This window comes from Mytilus edulis, chromosome 9 (assembly GCF_963676685.1).
Source record: "Mytilus edulis chromosome 9, xbMytEdul2.2, whole genome shotgun sequence".
NCBI lineage: Eukaryota > Metazoa > Mollusca > Bivalvia > Mytilida > Mytilidae > Mytilus > Mytilus edulis.
The window spans coordinates 58,620,716-58,642,702 of NC_092352.1; the positions used below are offsets into that span (position 1 = coordinate 58,620,716).

Genomic DNA, 21,987 nt, shown 5'->3' on the forward strand with positions numbered 1-21,987 from the left:
AGAAGCCACAAGATGCACTCCTGATACATTAGCGTACACCAGCAATTATGCACAAATCATTAAGGCAAGACGCATCTGTAACAAGAAATAGATGAAAATAAGACGGCGAAACAATGATATTTTAAAGGCAACCTGCAGTCTGTTGGGTAAAATTATAAAATCAGATACCTTGCACATGACTGAGATACACTATGCACATGCATTTTTTTAAAAACACTTTTGATTACCAGACAACCGTATATGTACCAAATCCGACACTTGATGTTCTGCAATAAATTAGCGATGTAGACTGTCGAGTACACAAAATGTCAACAACGTTTTGACTTTTTGATATGCAAAAAGAAGAGGAGACTAACTTTCAATGTTAAAGGCACTTTATAATCCGTAATGATATATTTTCCGTTTATTAAATAAAAATGTAACACCATGTAATACAATTTAAAAAAATACAGAATACAATTTGTAGAATCTACTTTAAAGTAAAGATCATGATATAGTTGTTGTTATTATTCAATAAAGCAAAACACAAACATATCATAAATATTAGATATTGAAGTTTGGGATTATTTTTATGAAGAATGGAATGCTTCTTTTTGAAACTTAATTGGGGTAAATAAAGGCAACAGTAGTATACCGCTGTTCAAAACTCATAAATCCATGGACAAAAAACAATTCGGGGTAACAAACTAAAACCGAGGGAAACGCATTAAATATAAGAGGAGAACAACGACACAACACCGAAACGCAACACACACAGAAACGGACCAAGCAACAGACAAAACACCACGATAATAACAAATATAACAGCAAAACCAAATACGTGAATTTGGGATAGACAAGTACCGTGCCACGTCTTATCTCAATATAACTGTGTTCACGATTAACACTTTAACAACCCTATGAAATTACAGAAAGAAACATGCACCGGTTATAATCACATATACATGTAATGTTATTATCAATTAAAACCGTTTCGTCTACATTACAAATGTATTAACAAAAATACCGAACTCCAAGGTAGACTTAAAAGGAGGAAGTTTGTTTCTATTAGAGGATCTTCCTCCTTGGTGTATATGCATATTCAACAAAGGACACTCTCTTAAATTGTAGACGAGAAAAGACTTAAGGGCAATTTTTTTTTTGCATCTTATATTGCTGATCATCGAAGTCCATTCAATTTCTCTTTATTATCATGATCTTATTTAGTACACATCGGCATGAAAGGGCACTTATTCTAATAAGGAGTCAACTGTTGATTTCAACCATAGGTCTTATTTTACAACTGTTCTTTTGATCATTTTCGCTATTAAAGTTTTTCTCTATCTTTTATAGTTTCCAAGATATTAAGCATACATTTATTAAAATGAAGTTACATTGTCCTTTAAGGGGAATAACTCTTACATTGTAGTCTCTCGGGAAAATACAAACGCAATGAAAAATGAGAGTAAATATTTGATGCATTCAATAGGAATGACATCAGTCATGACAATAGTACTTAATTATTTATAAAAATACAGGTAAGCTTCACGATAAAAATTCAACTATCGTGATCATTTTAAGTTTTTGAATGAGATTTTAAAATTCTTGAAGGTGGTATGGGGGCTACCATGGGATTTTTATGAGGGGAAAAGGGAGGGGGTTATTAGCATAAAACATTTTGTCCTACATTTGTTTTAGTTTTAATCACTGTTCTGACTTTGGTTTACGTGCATTGTCACCTTGCCTTTTAAGTTAAGTTGGTCATCCTACTTCTGTTTTTTTCCAAATTTCACCCTAGCCCCATCCTAAATATCAGGTGGTAGCTCCCTAACCCAATATCATTAATGCATTGTAATATCATATTCATCCACTGTTTCTTTTCCATAGAAATGGTCATATGTGTCTTCTTTCCTGGCAATGTTGACTCCTCTATTAGCAGAATCATAAACATTGTCGACGGCGTGGGTATAAATGGTATCTTGATCTTTGCAATGACGAGTAATTCCCGAATGATCATAGGTCCCCTCTGGAGACAAGGCATACATATCATCCTTATGGCACCTTGTATCATTGATAGGTTTTGCGAGCTCGTAAGCTTGACCAATATTTGCAAATTTGAACCTATCAATTCTAGTCTGACTTGGATCTAAAATCATATAATTTTCTGAACTCTGGGTTGATGTCTTTGGTGTTTGTTGAAAACTCGATACAGCTGTAGGATCAACAACGGCATATTCGTCGTTATTTGCGTCCAGATTCGGGTTATAAGTATCATTCTGAAGCACAACATATGTAGGTGTACTCGTCTTGTCGTTAAATGTTTTAGACTTATTTGTTTCTATGGTCTTGGCATAATCATATTTATCATCGATGTTTTGTAATTGAATATTCGTACTTGAATAATTATGAGTACTACTTCCAGACGTGGTATGCAAATCTTCATACTGCAAATGACGCACAGGACTAAATGCCCCCGGCATTGCTATGTTTTGGTTCCCAAGTTTGTCATTCGTTTCAGGATTGTGTCTAAACTTTTCTTCGAGTTTAGTGCAAAACATAAACCTATAATTAATGCAAAAATGTTTGTTTTTACAAAAATAAATAATAATAATAAAATTAAATAAATTAAATTTAACTGAAAAACTTTCGTCTACTTGTTAAAATTTTCCCTGTTTATATTATCAGTAGGAATGAAACATAAACAATGACTCAGACACTATTTAACAACTAATTAATAAATGTGACTTTTAAAACAAAATACAATGATAATCATTCGTGTTGAAAAAAGCAGTTGTATATAACCATGATAACTGTTGCGATCAATGGAAGACATATTTAAATAAAAGAAACATTGTTTCCGCAACCTTTGCATTCATGTATTACTGTATCTATATGTGTATGTCATAAACATGATTTTATAAAATAAAATAAGTTTAAATGAAAGGTTTTGATGTAGAAAATACATATTTCAAATTTACCTTCTTCCAATACAAATACCTATAAAGATTATACATAACAAAAGGACGCTGCCTACTACACTACCAACAATAGTGCCTGAAAAATAAATTATATCACTGGTATCTTCGATATACGTGTTTTATCTTTACTGGACTGTTCTAATCTTCGTATACCTATATCAAAACACTTGTAATGATAATCACCGCGATCGTTTTCTTTTTTTATTTGTAAAGTTTGTATACTTATATACCCGCTATTACACTCGTATACATTTTAAACGGTCCATTCAGTATTTGTAGGTTTGCCATACATATATCAATGCATTTCATCATTTATATCGTCTAACAAAGAAAACGCGAAAAGCAATAAAAAAGAATAACATACTTATTGACAGAATATCACAGAACACATGTGTTGTAACAAAATAGATATACTTTTTAGGCAAAGCTCGTAACTGTCATGACGTCGCGTACGGTGTGGGTGATAATATGACGTTTGGCTTTCCAGTTCACTTTTATTGCATTTGTTAATAGTTTCAGAATTGATAACTCTATACATGTATACATCATATTGTGCGATATTAAGAGTAGAAATGGAATATGCCTTAAAATAAATACATTATTTTTATTTTGTAACTCAAATGATCCCTAATAACTGATTTTGCGCGTGTGGACAGGGAAATAAACTCGTCATAGATATCAGGACTAAATTTAGTATATATGCCAGGCGCGCGTTAGTTATCAAAAGTACCAGTATTATAATTTTATACGCCAGACGCGCGTTTCGTCTACATAAGACTCATCAGTGACGCTCAGATCAAAAAAGTTAAAAAAGCCAAATAAATACAAAGTTGAAGAGCATTGAGGACCCAAAATTCCAAAAAGTTGTGCCAAATACGGCTAAGGTAATCTACTCCTGGGATAAGAAAATCCTTAGTTTTTCGAAAAATTCAAAGTTTTGTAAACAGAAAATTTATAAAAATGACCATATAGAATGAAATTCAAAACAGTGTTGCTGTGGCCATTGATTGACGTGCATTAAATTCATCCATTGACTGGGACAATTTATGTGAACGTTTGTCTGTAACGACCACTGTTCACGACGTACCTACGATAGACATTTAAACTGTGGGATCACCAAAGGTTTCTTAACGCCTTTAATTATAAAATAATTCGAAAAATTATTCAGGAATAACCTTTATGTTTTGATTTATATAATTTATATAAATCAAAACATCGTGTTATTTCTGATAATTTTTCGAATGACTTTATTAAGGTGTTGAGAACCTTTGGTGACCCCATAGTTTAAGTGTCTTTAAAAAGTACATAGTGAGAAGTGGTCGTTACATACAAACGTTCACCTAAATTGTCCCAGTCAATGGATGAATTTAATGTGTCAATCAATGGCCACAGCCACACTGTTTTGAATTTCATTCTAATTGATATTCATGTCAACACCGAAGTGCTGACTACTGGGCTGGTGAAACGTCCACCAGCAGTGGCATCGACCCAGTGGTGTAAATAGTTATCAAAAGTACCAGGATTATAATTTTATAAAATAGTTAAAAAGCCAAATAAATACAAAGATGAAGAGCATTGAGGACCAAAATTCCCGAAAGTTGTGCCAAATACGACTAAGGTAATCTACTCCTGGGGAAAGAAAATCCTTAGTTTTTCGAAAAATTCAAAGTTTTGTAAACAGAAACATTTATAAAAATGACCATATAATTGATATTCATGTCAACACTGAAGTTCTGACTACTGGGCTGGTGATACCCTCGGGGACGAAACGTCCACCAGCAGTGGCATCGACCCAGTGGTGTAAAGTACCAGGATTATAAAAGACTCATCAGTGGCGCTCGAATCCAAAAAAGTTAATAAGGCCAAATAAATTACGAAGTTGAAGAGCATTGAGAACCAAAATCCCAAATGTAACACCGCAAAATGTGATCTCCTTTGCTTTCAGGCTAGTCTTGTCATTGTTTAAATTTAAAAGAAACCAAAGATATATCAATAAAAAGAGCAGTCTGAGATGTTAATGGCGTATGTTCTATTTATGACGTAACCGTTGACTGGACAGGTGTGACGAGGACGAAGAGTTCACTTTGTTCTATGGTCGAGCCGAAAATAGTAAAAAATTATGGACACGGGAGAAGTTAAAGAGTGATAATTTAAATAGATTATTCCGAAAATAGTATATCATTTCGTTCCGTATATAAGAAGGTAAAAAAATAAAAAGTTTTGTTACAATATTTCAAAGTATCGCCGTAGAATTTATAATTATTGGAAATTTTTATTTCTGTCACAAAACCAAAATCTCTCATTTTTAAAAGAGCTCTTCCAAATTCGAGCGAATGCTGCAGACCCAAATCACAATTTACATATCTACCCTTTCTCTGTCAATATTATACAATACATATGAAAAATGCTATGTCTTCTTTTAGTAGATATTGTTTAAATTTTCCTAAATTGATAATTTTATGAAGTCCGTTTAAATGTCACACTTGCCGTTTTTTGACGTTTCGGCGTATTTCTTAAGTGTCTTGTGAAAATTAATAGGCATTTGCGGTCTTTTCTACGATCTGAAATTTTATTTAAACGTGTAAAGATGTTTCTTAAGAGAATGAAAATAAAATATGTAAAAGTTTCAAGGGAAAATATAAAAAAGAAAATAAACGTGATCTTTTTGTTTTTGTCTAGTCAAAATGTCACAAAACGCCGATTTACATTTTTGTTACAAATATGGATAGTCATATATTACAGTTTTGGTGGGAACATTTTTTGAAATTACAGTAGCACAAAAAATACTATGTAACTTTAAAATATACATTTCAGGGATTTATTTGAACCCATATTCTACTTTATGTCGAAAGTATACACGACACAGTCAGCGGTTACTTTTGTCTAGTCATACTGTCATACTATGCCTTTTTACTCGTTATGACGTTACGTTCTTTATAATTTGACATGTAGTGCCCTACGTGGCAAATATCTCATGAAAAACCATAACTTTTTTTTATGAATCTTTTTTTATACAATTTAATTCTCAACATATTTTCATCGAAACTAATTAAGATTAATAACTGTATCGGTTTACTTGTTCATTGTTGAGATTAGATTTTTTTGTTTGGGTATAATTATGCAGTTGGCAAATAAGATTAAGTTATTGTTTTTGTTGTAAATTTTGAATTTGCTTTCAACAATTGATACTCAACCAACACAGGTATTGCAATAAACGCTTCAACTTATAACATTTTTATCCAGAAACTATCAAAAGTGGCTAAAAGAAAGCAGCAGAAAAGACAGTAGTTTAAAAAAAGAATAAAATTTCCTGTTACAATCAAAAGAAAGTGAAAATATCTTTGCTCCAAGGGGATACTATATAAATAAATATTAATTATCTGAAATATTAATGATCTGTTTTAATCTAACTGCTCTTTACGAAATATGTGCTGCTTTTTGCGGTTTTATACGCAACAATTCAAGCAAATCGCTCATATAAATTATGCTGTGACTTGCACGTAATGAAATAAGTACGACGTTATTTATACAATGCATGAAGCATAACGCCAAATTAATGTTACCAAAACTAACACCCACACCGTACGCGACGTCTTATGCAATTTCTGTCACAGCTGATTATAGTTTTTTCAAATGTATTCGACATCTTTGTCACAGCTATCCACGTATATGTGCCACTTGTCGTGACCTCAACCCGACTATTTACACTCGTGTATTGCATTTCCAGATGTCATCCGATTTCTGCCCACAATGCGCATCATAACGGATGCTATAAGTGCAACAAAAACTAATCATCCTTTCAACGCATCTTAATTTAACATTTGTGTTTTTTAATGTAGAGGCCAAATATTTTTTTTTCTATGTAAAAAGTAAATAAACAAACATACCGAACTCTGGAGGAAATTAATTACGGAAAATCCGCAATAAAATAGCAAAATCAAAAGCTCAAACAAATTACAGATGCATACAATTCGAATGAATTGACAACAATGTGTGAAAAAAACCGAGCAGACATAATAGGTAAAAATGTAAAAACAATAGTGATACAGTATGAATTACTTTAAAACAAAAACAATATGTCAACAAAGAAAAACAGAAAGGCATGTAAGGTTGTGTTTTCTACATTTGTCTTTTTTTTCGGATATAGTTTTCCTTTTAAACTAATTGATTTGGCAGTCCCTTTGTTGTCTTCCTGTTTGTTTTATTCTTGCAATTATCTGGAAATGCACTGAAAGAAAATTCTGCTAGACAGGGTTTTAAGAATTAGAATTACCGTATATTTTCTTCATACTAACCAGTGTTGTTCTCTGATGCCTCTTTTGATTTTTTTACGTTGGCATATTCAAACGTACCTAAAACAGTAATTAAGATTAAGCAATATGCATTATAAGATATTAACCTGGGTAAGTAAATGATTGCCATTTGAGTGAAATTATTTATTGAAAATTAAAGCTTTGAATTCTTTAGGATTCTCTCTATTTTTAACGAAAACCAACAAACAAATACTATATTTCCAATCGTCATTTATTTATTAAAAGGCCAATGGTTATACATAAGTTAATATGGTGTTTATATATCTCAACTTGTACGATTCGCTCGTTAATGTAAAAACGTATTAGATTTTTGCGAGACTATTTATGTATTACTGAAATATTATTACAACAGGGTTTTCGATATCATAAACTAGTAAAAACATTTACTAAATTTTATCATCGGTATAAAGACATCACTCGTAAGTATTACTCAACATGCAGACATCTTATACGTTCGGGTATTTCACATCTTATACGCACAAAAATGACATTATTCACCTTAAAAGCTAACAAAACCTTCAAACAGACTTATTAAGAAGGGATAAAGTTACGTTACTGTTGTCAGGTCATTTAAGATTTCATATTTTGGCTTTAATATTGATTCACTTATAGGGTCTTTGCATCTGAATTAAGCACATATATTACAAAACCAGTTGTTGGCATGACATGGGTTATGTTCGTCTCATATATTTTATGATGGTATAATACTAAACCCCTAACAGGAAGGATTGTGCCTGATATTCATATGATGAAGACAGAATCTTTCAATCAGTTAAATTGAAGTCTGGAGGTGGCATTTCAGTAACTACGCTAGTAGTCTGTTGTTAATTATATACTATTGTTTATTTTCTTTTGTTTCCTATTCTGACATCGGACTCAGACTTCTCTTAAGCTGAGTTTTACTGTGCGTTCTGTTTTGCGATTGTTTTTTCTACATTGGCTAGAGGTATAGGGGGAGGGTTGATATCTCAAAAGACATGATTAACCCCGCTGCATTTTTGCGCCTGTCTTAAGTCAGGAGCCTGTGACCATTGATAGTCTTGTATCATTTTAAATTTTAGTTTCTTGCGTATAATTCGGAATTAAGTATGACGTCCATTATCACCGAACTAGTATACATATATGTTTAGGGGCCAGCTGAAGAAGGCCTCCCGGTGCGGGAGTTTCTCGCTGCATTGAAGATCCATGGGTGACCTTCGGCTGTTTTCTGCTCTATGGTCCGGTTGTTGTCTCTTTGACACATTCCCCATTCCCATTCTCAATTTTATATTTGAACTTAGAGGATTATTGACTAATGAGTCTTATGTTGACGAAAGGCGCGTCTGGTGTACAATTTCCAATTGATGTGTTTGAATTATTTCATAGATAACCCTTTTTTATAATGTCCTGGACGGTATCAATCAGCGATGTTATAAACTATTTGCTCATTGAAAAAATGTTATAACTTAGTAACATGCAAATGTATCTCTACTATCCGAACATTGAGTTTTAGACATTCAAATGAAGGTTCACGGATTTGGCTATACTTTTTGGACCTTTTGGATTATAGCTCTTTATCTTTTATATAAGCTTTGGATTTCAAATATTTTGGCCACGAGCATCACTGAAGAGACATGTATTGTCGAAATGCGCATCTGGTGCAAGAAAATTGATACCGTTAATTTTATTGCGAATCTGACTAATATTCCAGCTCTAATTAATTTTTTTTTTTTGAGATCACACATCAATGTGAATATAATGGAATCTGAATACAAGTGAGAGTTTTTGCAAAATATAAAACAAGGTTTAATACCCCATTTTCTACATAAGAAATATACAATAACCAAGTCAGGTCCATTGCAGCTGTTACCTATTCATTAGATGAATTAAGCTTTTAAGTATGCCATTTGCTTATGGACTTTCCGTTTAGAAGTTTCCTTTGAGTTCTATTTTGTTTTAATTAATACTTCGTCATCGAAATATTTTCAGATGTTATTTGTCTATATTCTAACAGCAGTGGAACTTAAGTATCTGATTTTTGGAATTCTAGAAATGATTTTGTAAATGATTTACATTCATTTCTTTAGCTCATGAAATCATCAAGACATTTTTTTTTCTTACTTGTTGAAAAATTATTATAGTTACTCAATGTTGAACTTGAGGTTATGGATTTACTAAGTGTTGAACTTATTGTTGAAAATTCATCTGTAAGTAGAATAGAATATTAGATTACACACATAGTACATGTAGTAGTTGCATATATGAAGTTCAATGGTAAACAACACTTATCCGTTTATTTTAGAAAGGAGACATGGTTGTTCATTATATCCACTGCCTTAATTGAAATGGTTTGGAAATCATAAACATGATCGAAATATTATAGGTTTTTTACAGATATAGTTCTCTGATATTTTATTCAAGATTTTTCCGATATATAAATACCTAAGTAGCCTGATTCGCATAATATGTATTTTTGTACAGCCATACTTAACCAGGGAAAAATGAGTTTAAACTCTCATTGTTTAACATATATATATACATCTAAATTACCATTACAATTGTTTTACCCTAATCGTGATCACTGGCTACCATGTGTTGATTTTATAAGTTTCGATTAGTTTAAATGAAGTCTGGAGATGTAACGTTAGTAACTGCTAGTAAGCCTTTGTTAAGTTATGTATCATTGTCCAGATACTTCGTATCTTTTGTTACCAATTCTGACATCCATCTCGATTTTTTTTAGCCAAAATGTGACTGTGCTCATTGATGTGTGTTCGATTATTCTACATTGTTATAGGGGGAGGATCGAAATCTCACCAAACATGTTAATCGCATCTGTTTTTTTGCGCCTGTCCCAAGTCCAGAAATTCTGAGATTTCAAAAAAAACAAATAGCATCTTTTAATCAAAGGGCTTATAAAAACTGAATTCACCATCAAAATAACAAACAATAGATAATGATAATATACAAACTTATTAAAGTATTCATTCTAGTCTGAAAAGAACACGTTCATTACGTACCTTCGCATAAATACATTATTGAAATCTTTTTTGTAGGAGGTAGTACATTTAGTTCCGTCGTTAAAAGGCTTGCCAGATTATATACACAACTTCCATTACGTCTTGTATTTATACAAAACTCATACAGTTTGTTTCCAAATTCTTTGTCCCGATTTCTACAGTGTTGGTCAGTTGCCTTGACAGTAGAAGAAACGTCGTATTTCACACAAAGGCTTTTCTTTTGTAACTGATCAGTGCTACAATTGGTTATCGTGTTTTTCTGATCAATGTGTAAACACGGTTGCTCGATTGATGTTTCTGGAATTGATACAATGTTTAAAAAGAAATGTTTCGAAAACCTTAATGTGATATTAAGACACCAAGACGTCTATATAGCCATGATACTACAATATCTTGCTTCCGAATCAAAATGATACAGATATGTTATTCAAAGTGATTTTTTTTTTATTGGTTTACATGTTATGTCTAATCCAACACGAAATGTAATCTTACTTTTTACTCAACTTTCTGACACATATATATAACATAGCATGTAACTATGTTACTTAAAATTCATATATTAAGAAGTATCAGAAAAAAGTAGATTCAGACGTCATAACTTATTAAACGTGTTGTTTTCAATTTTCTACAAAGTAGGTGCATGAAGATGAAGACTAGGAATGAAGACCTTAACTAACAAACAAAGTATATTGAATCGACAAAGATATTTAGCCTTTAAACAGCTTACTTGAGGACCTTCAAACTGTGGTTTTAATTTTTGTTTAACTCACCGTTTGACTCTTGTTGTAAGATGTATTTAAATAAACGTCATAATAGGAAGTCGATGTGCCTATATAGTCCTACATTCGGGCCAACTGTGAAAGTACAAGGCAAACGGTCGTCTCAGTCAACAGGAACAGTGGACAGAACTCAAAACCAAATATAAACATAAGGGTCGTACAGGTAGGCAACATATGTCATGTATGTGCATGCAAACAAACAGTATTGTTAAAACATGATTTTTTTTTATCTTTACGGATTATACAACTGTCCCTAATTTCAGAATGTTTCCACGGTATTTTTTTTTACGTTGTAATGTTGCCACATGATAAGCTTAGCATATTTCCATTTAAGGGCATACGATACAGTTACAGGGGAGGTAATGACGTTGCTAACGCAAATTGTTATTTTCGCAACGTCAAACTCTGATATATCGGAAAAAGATGCATTTTTCGACTGATTTTTATCATTCAAACTTATTTAATTTGAAAACGAGTGCATGGACCTCTATTTTTTAAACGACATTTTGTTTTATTTTGCAAGGAGATTATGTGAACCAAATTTTATAAAACTGTAAGTAGCGCAATTTTTTTTAATTTTGATTAATAAACAGCAAAAAATGACGTTTTTTTCTCAATTCATGACCATTTGATAAATATGAGTTATTTCTAAAACAAAAATGCATACATTTTTAGGATTCTTATAAAATACAGAAATTACAAATTATTTAACAAAAAAAAATTTGTGTTTATCTTGAAAAACAAAAAAGTTATGTCTTTCTTTTGAAAGGAAAAATACCGCCACAAATCCGAATGTTGAGCAAATATACAGAATTTCGACCTCATTTAACGCAAAAAGTAGCACATGGAGGTATATTTTTTATTACATATTTGATTTAATCAGGTAAACAAATAGCCTATATGGAAATTTTTTATCAAACTGTAAGTAAGGTATCGAAACTGTATCGTATGCCCTTAATAAAAACAATATTAAAAAAAAACATGTAAATTTAACAATTTAAAGTGAGTGACTTACGCGTCATAATTTTATAAACGGACATCCTATAATTACCGCCGCATATCTCATCTTTATTGTCTGAACAGGGTAAGTTACAGTCATCTTTTCTTTTATAATATGGGTCAGAATCAAGATTCTGACCATCTCCACAAAAACACTCGTATCCATACTAGAATTATTTAAAAAAATATCGGCCTCAGTTTTTAATGTATATACAAAAACACAAACATATATAAATATCTACAATGCATATACTCAACCACACACAGACACACACACACACACAAACACACATTTAAATATAAATTTATACATGATATACATTGTTATATTATAATAATACAAATGATGCTACTATATCCTAAAAAAAGACATAAATATGTAAGACTCATATCGACGTCCGGTCTCTAATCGACGTCCGTTCCTCAAATCGACGTCCAAATGTGACGTCACAATAAAATAACATTCCAAATCGACGGCCAATTTTATGCCTATCTAACCGACGTCCATTTTTTTGACATTCTCTAATCGACGTCCGATTTTGAGCTTCTCTAGTCAAAGTCCGTTTTGGACACAGAATATAAAACTGAAGTGAACCGATAGCAGCTGAAACATTTAAACCTTTAGGGACGATATAAAAAAAAATCAATGAAGGATAAAAAAAAAACTTAACTCAAATAATTTTTGGGCGGGGTTCAAAATTCGAAAATTGCTGCAAGTTTTGTCTAATTGTCATCAATTTTATATATATCATTATTGGTCAATTTATTATTCCCAAATCATGAGTTAATAGGGGGTAAAAGGGGGGGGGGGGGGTCAGTGAAAAAACTATGTGAATTAAGTTTTTTTTATACTTCATTGAACTTTTGATATCGTCCCTTATTATGTGAGACAAATAAGATCTATTTAAAAAAAAAGTGTTTTTTTTTAAATTATTAAGACTAGACTAAGTTTTTAAACAGGTTGTGATATCAATTTTTAAATTTTAGAGATGGATATGATTTTCAGAGGGACAACTATACACCAGAGTTCAAATAAAATGGATGTGAGCAATTATACACCATACGGCTTTCAACTATGATTAAAAAAAATCCATACCACAAAGGCTATAAAAGGCCACGACATAAATAATGTAAACAATTCAAATAAAAGAATTAACGGTCTTCTTTATAATTTGTTTTCCCGAAAGACAAATATCACAGACATAAACCATTGAAAACCAATGCACTGATGGCCCATACAGAATATGTCGGGGTTAAACATGTGTGTGAGCACTGCATTTAACCCAAAACAGTGGTGTAACTGCACAACATAAAACATAATGCCAATTTCTTGTGTTTACGTTTCACTCCATGTGTAAAACTTAGAAATTTGTTGGAAACATCTTTACAGAGTCCGAATTATAATACTCTCATTTTGTCTATTGTTGAAGACTCAATAAAGCTCCTAGATTTCGTTTGGTTTTCTTTGTTATTGGGTTGCTTACTAATTGCCATACATTTACATGCATGTAATTTATTATTATGAATAGGAATGACACACTATTATGTGGATCAATTGGATGATCTTTTTATCAGGATTAACATTAATATACATGTTTTCTGGTTGAAGAAATGTATATGGAAAGTATGTATAAATGTTTCGGAAAATTTAGTTGTCATAAGAACCATACAAAACATGTATATGTATAAGTGTAAATTAAGTCCCGTAATTTATTATTTATTGATATTGAACATGAATTAAAGACGACTAGTACAATCAATCGGACGTCGTTTATGGCAATACATTACGTCCGATTTATAGAGAATAAAAATATTGGACGTCGATTTGAGAATGTGACGTCAGATTTTGACGTCGATTTGAGGAACGGACGTCGATTTGAGGAATGGACGTCGATAAGAGGCCGGACGTCGATCTGAGTCTAACAAATATATTCTGGAACATCAAATGTTTTAGTCCAGAAAAACATTTTGTTATATATAATAATAAAAAATAATATATAATTGTCAGATGTCTCTAAAAACCAATCATATTAACACAGTTTTCGAAACACGTGCTCATGTTACATTTCATGTAGTAGTGTTATACGACAAATAAACCGTTCATATAAGATATAATTAACAATCCTTAACCATAAGAGAAAAAACAAACAATTATCTATAGAAAGCCGTCCGTAAAATGCAACCCCAGAAAAAAAACTATTTTTTTTGTAAACTTTCGAATGTCATTTATACTATAGAATGGACTCCAAATGTTGGTGAGTTTAATGAGCAGTTCAACAAAACCTACACAGTGCACATGAGCTATTCTAGAAATGTGCCTTACCCCACAGTAAATCCAAAATATTGAACAAGAAACAAGAAACTTGATGGTCATCTCTAAAACAGGTTGAACAGAAAGAACACACAAAAATATATTTCGTTTGTCAAGATGTATTCATCAGCTAGTTAATGGATTAATCAACTTTGCTGTTTATTATTTCTAACTTATTATTTAGATTTAGCACAACTTAAGAAAAACCAAATAAAGATAAATAACTAAAAATGAAATATATTATTGAAATATGCTCATATTTAATGAAAGGAGATATAAAACAAACAGAAATGTCAACATAGAAAAACAAAATGACATTTAGACAAAATCATGACAAATAATAAAAACAGGAATACAACAAATGACCATAGCACAATAACACGCTGGCTGGATGTAAAAGTACCGAGTCACGAACAAAGGATATTACCACAATTGAACTGAACAAGAGCAATAAAAAGAACATTTAACACGTAATTAGCAAATGATTAGGATGACAAACATCGTCAATTCCTATAACCTATACGTTAAAACCATAATATATAATTTGTAAAGTTGATACGGATAACTTGTCATGATCTTGGTATATCCCGATAAATGTTTTGATAGAAACGGACTAGACGTTCTGGAGCAAACCCCTGCTTCTAATCACTGGTGACGTTATATAAAGTTTGAATCTCTCCTGATGTAGTTGCAAATAAGTTTATTTTACTTTTATTTTCGTTTAATAGTTTTGTATGTGTTGCTTGTATAAATTTTCGATTTGTTTTTATGAATTACAAGACCAGTGTCTCAACACAAGATCGTCCTGAAAATGCATTAAATATTTGCCACTGGACGTTCAGCAACCAACAATAAATAAATTTCAAAACAAGTGCTGTTTATTTTGAGGAAAGAGTATCGGTTTGCTTTCATATGAATTGACAAAAGTTATCAAAGGTCCCAGGAATATCATTTATTACGCCAGACGCGCGTTTTGTCTACATAATAAAAGACTCACCAATGACGCTCAGATCAACATCTGATGTGATGTTGTGATTCGACATTCAGCAAACAACAATTTAGTATATGAATGAATTGAACACCTAAACTATACTGTAAAATTCATTAAAACAACCTCCAAACAATCTAGTAACTTAGTGTGTTTGAAGCATTTTAACTAAACCGTTTATAGCTAAGGATACATACATTAAACACACGAAGAGATATATTTCCGAAAGGGACAAATATGTTAAAGCTGGTGTGAAAAATTATACTGAGTTTTTGTTTCATTTATGATTTGAATAACAATTACAAACTGTTTTGAGATAATATGTAGTGTGACGTGCATGTGTGAGGTTAAACTTGATAAATAATAAACGGTGGATTCATTTATTTACGCGGGTATCATGTTTCATTGATTGATGAAAATTTGCAGTTTCGTGGATATTTCAGTTTGTGTTTTTTTTTAAAATCTATGCATACAAAGCCTATAGAAAATTTGAAATTCGTTGAACATTTGAATTCGTGGTTCGGCTTTACCCATGAATCCCACGAAAATTGATATATAACGAATAGTAATAAATCCACACTATACCTGTGTTCCGAAGAATATATGTTCATATGATGTTTGAGACTTAGTACAAATACCAAAACAAATATCAGCTGTCATTGCTTGGTTTCGGTCTTGGTGACTTTCTTTCAAAAGTCTTTTCTGGTCATCAATATAGCAGCCGACATAGTTGTAATATGCTGGTAAAACAAGCAAGAAAATAATTGAAGGAAATGCCATTTTGTAAAATATTTTCATTTGTAATTCATCATACATCTAAACACTTAGAAAAGACAAAAATGTTCAAAATGCACCAACAAGTTTTTTTTAATAACTTCATTCTATTCATTACAGAAATAAAACAAAATAAAGTTATAGAGTGTTAACTATTTGGTGCGGAGATGCTGTCAACAAAATAATATTTAGCCTTTAATTTTTGCTAAAAACATCAGCCTAACAATTTGAAATATAAAACTATTTTATGATAACAAGATTTCAGTGAAAACGTTTAGCTATTACATTTTGCAATATAAATGTTGCATTAAGAATACAGTTTTCTCAATTCCAAGCCGAATGTTTGTCATTTTCGTTTTAAGTCATGACGTGCCAGTTTCGATCTATGAGTTTGAATTTCCCTCTGGTATCTATAGCCTCTCTTTTAAAAGTATAAATTAATCGAGATATACCTTTTTTTATAAACAGATTATAATCATAGCAGGACGTAATTGGGAAAAAAGACAAGAATAGTGTCTTTTACCTAATAAAAAAGATCCAAACAAAACAACAACTGTATAATTTGTTGACATATATTTAAATAGACAGAATGTGGCCAATGAGACAACTCTCTATCCTAGTACCAATTTACAACAGTGAACCATTAAAGGTCAAAGTACGATATTCAACATGGAGCCTTGACTCACACCGAAGAGCACGATATAAAGGGCCCCAAAACATAACTAGTGTAAAACCATTCAAACTGGAAAACCAACAGTCTAATCTATATAAGAAACCAGAAAATATACTAATGCATATATGATGAAACATATAATTATGTATACAAAAACTGAAAACACCCTGCAACGAGTTTTTTTAATGTCTTGTTAACACTCCTTTTTATTTACGAAAACATATAAAAACAGTTTGACCATTTAGATATGATTCTTTTTTTCATACCAATTTCAATAATTACAATTAAACTCTTAATTCTAGCCGCAGATTTAAAAATCAGAACTATGAAAATAAACTTGCTGAAAAATTGTGATATTTTTTTAATTTCAGTCAACTGATGGAAAATAGTCCAATAAGCGTGTAGAACTAATGTGCACAATGAATCACATGTTTTCACTCTCTGCTGTCTTTCTGCCTTACTGTATCTAAGTGTTTTACATTAAACCAGTACTTGTTTAGACATGGTACTAGTCATTCAAAATTAATTTGACAATTTTTAAGAGAGCTCAAATCAGTTCCTTGAGATAAACGAATTTTGTTTTGTGTTTGCATTTTTCGTTCTTTCCAAAAAATTATTTGCATCGCATTGACCTTGGACTTTTTTTTATTTATATTAAAATTATAAATTATTTAATACAATATGTTGACGTTTTAGAAATCCATTATCTGTATATAGCAATCATCAACTTTGGAATATTTTTTTTCAGATGAAAAGAAAGAAGCATGGCCCCTACTTTCATTCGAAGTGTCTGTCAGAACTATTAATGTTAGTTACCATTTATTTTAATCATGAAATTATGATCATTTGAACTATATCCCCAATGAACAAGTCAGACTATCTGGAAATCGATAATGTTAATCGTGAAGGCTTAACAACGTTATGAAGATGTAGTGTTTTAGGTCATTTCCTAGACCTATTAACTCACAAATTTAATATTTATCCGAAGGACTTGTTAGTTGAGCTAGCAAATCAGAGACACAGTCTTAAATCCAATAATTAAATGAAGATTGTCAGCTAATATACTTGCTATTCTCTATTTCATTGTAAAATTTCTTGGAACCCTTCAATTTCATTAATATATATTGCGCATGAAAGAAAGCAATGCGAAATCGACAATTGATTTACATATTTAATTATTAGAGTAGTGTTTTGAATTTTTCTTTTGAACTGTAAACCAATCCTCTAACAAACTAATCACATTCAAGTATTTATGAGATATATGCAAATCATATAAGAATTAATAGTAAATACAAGGAAGGTTAGTACATTAATTTTGTTATTCCGTAATTTTTTCATTCACCAAAATAGGAAAAGGCAATAAAAGAACAGAACAGAATTTTGTTTAGTTTTGATAAAAACTAAATCCTGAATTCACATTATATGTATCTTTTTCATATGACACAATTATCACTATCGATATTTACCATGATTGCATACGTAGGAAATGTTGAAATGTATATCTTCCCATAGACATAGAGATTTTAAAAGAGATCCATTGATATGACAAGTTGATAAACCTTCACATCCTTTTAACAACTCTTTATCGTTTCTGTTGAGGTTACACGCATTCTTGCTACTGCTACATGTCCCTATATTTTGAACACTGGCAGATCTTATTATTATAGATGAAGATTCGGAACAATTCAAAAACACCTCATCTCCCGGAATAATGTCCACGGTAAAGATGGTTTCTGAAAACAAATCTATTATTAGCATTTTTGTTTGAATCCAAGAAGTTGCATTTGTTGAATAAATTTCTGTTAATGAAATAAATTCAATCAATTTATTCCGGTGAAAACATTATATTGGTACACAAAAAAAATGAATTGAGATTTTTTCGCCTTTCTAAATATGAAAGCATGTTTTGAACAGAGAAAATTGTCATGTCATTGTACATGTGTCAACACACTTACTGACAGAGACTGATGTTCAAAGTTTGATATGGACTAATCTGAATGGTCACGAAAAGTCTGTGTCACAAATTTTCAATTTTTAGACCATAAGCCTTAAATGGATACTTGAAGTCATTAGGAACAAATTTATTGGTATTATAATGTTGATGTTTTATAACTGATATTAGCAGAAGGATTTTAGTTTGTTTACTGTCGACAACAAAGAAAGACATACTGAAATATGGTTATTATTAGTTGGATAAGGTTATTATTACTTGTACAAGGGTAATATATGCCCTGACCCTAGTAAAAACACTTGCACTTCATATGTGCTATCTATGGAATACAGATAGACATCTACTTTGACCGTCCATGCGTTAAAAAACTAAACATTTACTTGTCTTTTGATTGAGGTAAATTATATATGTTACTTATAGTTCATAATGTGTCTTTCTGTGTGGTGATGTTAGACCAACATTGAAGTGGGGTAAATGTTGGTGCCTGTTAAAACGTTTTGCACCTGACTTAATTCAGGATCCTGTTGTTCAGTGGTTGACATTTGTTGACGTGATTTATTAGTGTTCGTCATTTTTCTTACAGATTAGACCTTTGACTGCCTGTGTAAATGGGTCAACACGCAATGGCAGCAGTATAGCGCTGGCATAAGTATGTTCACATGTATGCCCTTACTAGTCATGCGTACGAAGATAGTTTAAATTTTACACTTTTTTAAGCTTTTTACATTGGAGTTTGATAAAAAGAGGGACGAAGGATACCAGAGGGACAGTTAAACTCATAAATCGAAAATAAACTGACAACGCCATGGCTAAAAATGAAGAACAAACAGACAAACAATAGTACGCATGACACAACATAGACAACTAAAGAATAAGCAATACGAACCCCACCAAAATTAGGGGTGATCTCAGGTGCTCCGGATGAGTAAGCAGATTCTGCTCCACATGTTGCACCCGCGACGTGTTGCTTATGTTATAAATAAATCCGGTAAATAGTCTAATTCGGTAGGTCACATCCATGAAAGGGAAGGTGATTGTAGTTACGACGTAAGGAACAAAACCGATATCATTTGTGAAGCGGTAATTACATAACGGTCAACCAACTCGTGATGCCGTCCGTAAAAGTTACGAAGGGATGATTTCAACTTCAACATTAAGAACTCTTGGTTTAATAGCTTCCTTGTGGGCAACAACCCTCTATCAAGAAAATCATGATAGGAAATGCAAGCACGGGAATATCGTATCAATTGGGAGATAAATACCCCGTATGCTAGTGCTGCTAGAATGTTGCTACTTAGAAATGAAAAATTCACAATTGGAAAGCTGAAATCATCTCTTTTGTCGTAAAGTTTTCTTTTCAACCGACTCTCATTGTCAATTTCTAGATGTACGTCAAGATATGAGGCCGACTTAACTGTATCAGTTGTATCCTTTATCTCTTGTTCGATTGCATAGATGCGTTCAACATAATGAGTTAAAGGATATGTTGCTAACTTTTTATCTTTCGTCCTAAGAAGTTCCTTTATGAAGTCAGACTAATAATAATATAAGAAACAAATCGACAAGAAGAGGGGCACAATTAGTCCCCATTGGAATGCCGACAGTGTGTGGAAAAAGACGTCCTCCGAACATAAAAAATATGTTGTCAATCAACATGATCAAGAAATCATTAAAGTTACTTAAAAATACCTTGGCAATGTCCAAAGCCTTTATATAATATGTAGTTAGTATTTGATAATTTTTTAAGATTGTTTCTTGAGTGATGCTGAAAGAAGTTAGCAAATACTGTATTATCATAGTGTGTTGTCTTGATCAAACATTAACAATGAATCACACTTGTAAATTTCATATTAATCCATTCATAAATTCGATAATGAAAACCCCTAAATTCGACCGACGAATGACCACTCTGTATTTCTAAGTCTTACGCTTTTTGTCATGGGAGACAACAAATAAGTGTAACACTAAAGAATATATTCCTAATATTTTGTCTTCTTAAAAAAATACATGTCTGTTATCGCAATTGGACTACTGTTTGTCAAATCAACTTTGTAGTCCATCGCCTGCAATAGAGGCAACAGTAGTATACTACTGTTTAAAGGCCACACATTTGTTTAGAGATAACAAATCCGTGGTAAAGTCTGAAACTGATGTTCACATCAACTATGACAAGAAAACAAAGGAACAACTGTTGCAGCAACGCTGAAGTGAAAAATAAAAATAAAAATTCTAACATATATATAAACAAACTATTTGATAACAACTACCATCAATCAGTGATAGCAATGTGCATCGATTAGATTTGTGTTAACCGTTTTTAAACGAGGTAAATAAATTAGAGGCTTATGGTAATTTGAATATAAGTTTGGTCTTATTATTGCTGACAATTCTTTCTCTTGGAAGAACTTAACCATTTCTATTCTTAATATGTCATTTTGCCCTTACGAACAAAATGGTCACACATCCCATTGAAAAGAATCATGCAGTGGATGAAGTTTTGTAAACATTTGTTGCTACACTGCATTTCATATCTTCTTTCATAATGGGTAAAAGGAATACATTAAATTCCGGCTAAAAAGAACACTATAAGAAGGAGGTTTTTTATTCTTTTGTTGCAAATTGCTCTGTAGACTAAAACGTATTAAATGTAAGCAAAAATCTGACCTTCCTAATTTAAGCTTATAGAATGTCCTAACGTATATTGGTTCTCACCTGAACTTCTTATCAAAACTTTGAATTATTCAATTTTAGATATTTAATAGATAATAATAAACGTTTAAACACTCACCTGACTTTATTTTTGAAAGTTCGAATAATTGTAATAGTGCCCACAACTTTATACAATTCCTAACATGAACCATGTTGACTGTTCATTAAAAAAACATCGGACTATATAATAAGGAAGTTCAATTGAAAAAGTTTACGAAATTTATACCTTTAAATATACACATAAATAAACTACGGAAACATGTTGATAAAATTTTAAAACGTCATTCAAATTTCAAATGGTATCATCATTTCAACTTGCCGCTTGATCGCGCAATCGTCTGTTTATCTGTTTATAAAAAGATTCCGTTTTAATGGCTATACAAATAAATTGAAAAACGTAATTATAAAGTTCTATTAATCTTTTCATTAAAAAAATATTGGTTTTAACACTTAAAATAGAAGTATTGTTTGCTCTATTCATATCTATATCATTACGTTTGACCTTTTTCTATTATTATATATTTAGTTTTACAC

At 31.6% G+C, this 21,987-nt stretch overlaps 1 protein-coding gene across 1 annotated transcript; it reads right to left on the reverse strand.

Annotated features, from left to right (window-relative positions):
* Positions 1-388: 388 nt before the first annotated feature.
* On the reverse strand, positions 389-21,694 carry LOC139488645 (uncharacterized). Its single transcript, XM_071274435.1, has 9 exons — positions 21,533-21,694; positions 18,260-18,526; positions 15,932-16,086; positions 12,064-12,214; positions 10,270-10,566; positions 9,371-9,454; positions 7,253-7,309; positions 2,958-3,033; positions 389-2,541 (listed from the first exon to the last, which is right to left on the reverse strand). Exons 1-9 carry the CDS (start codon positions 21,603-21,605, stop codon positions 1,821-1,823), a joined length of 1,881 nt encoding a protein of 626 aa, XP_071130536.1. The 5' UTR covers positions 21,606-21,694; the 3' UTR covers positions 389-1,820.
* Between the last annotated feature and the right edge of the window lie 293 nt (positions 21,695-21,987).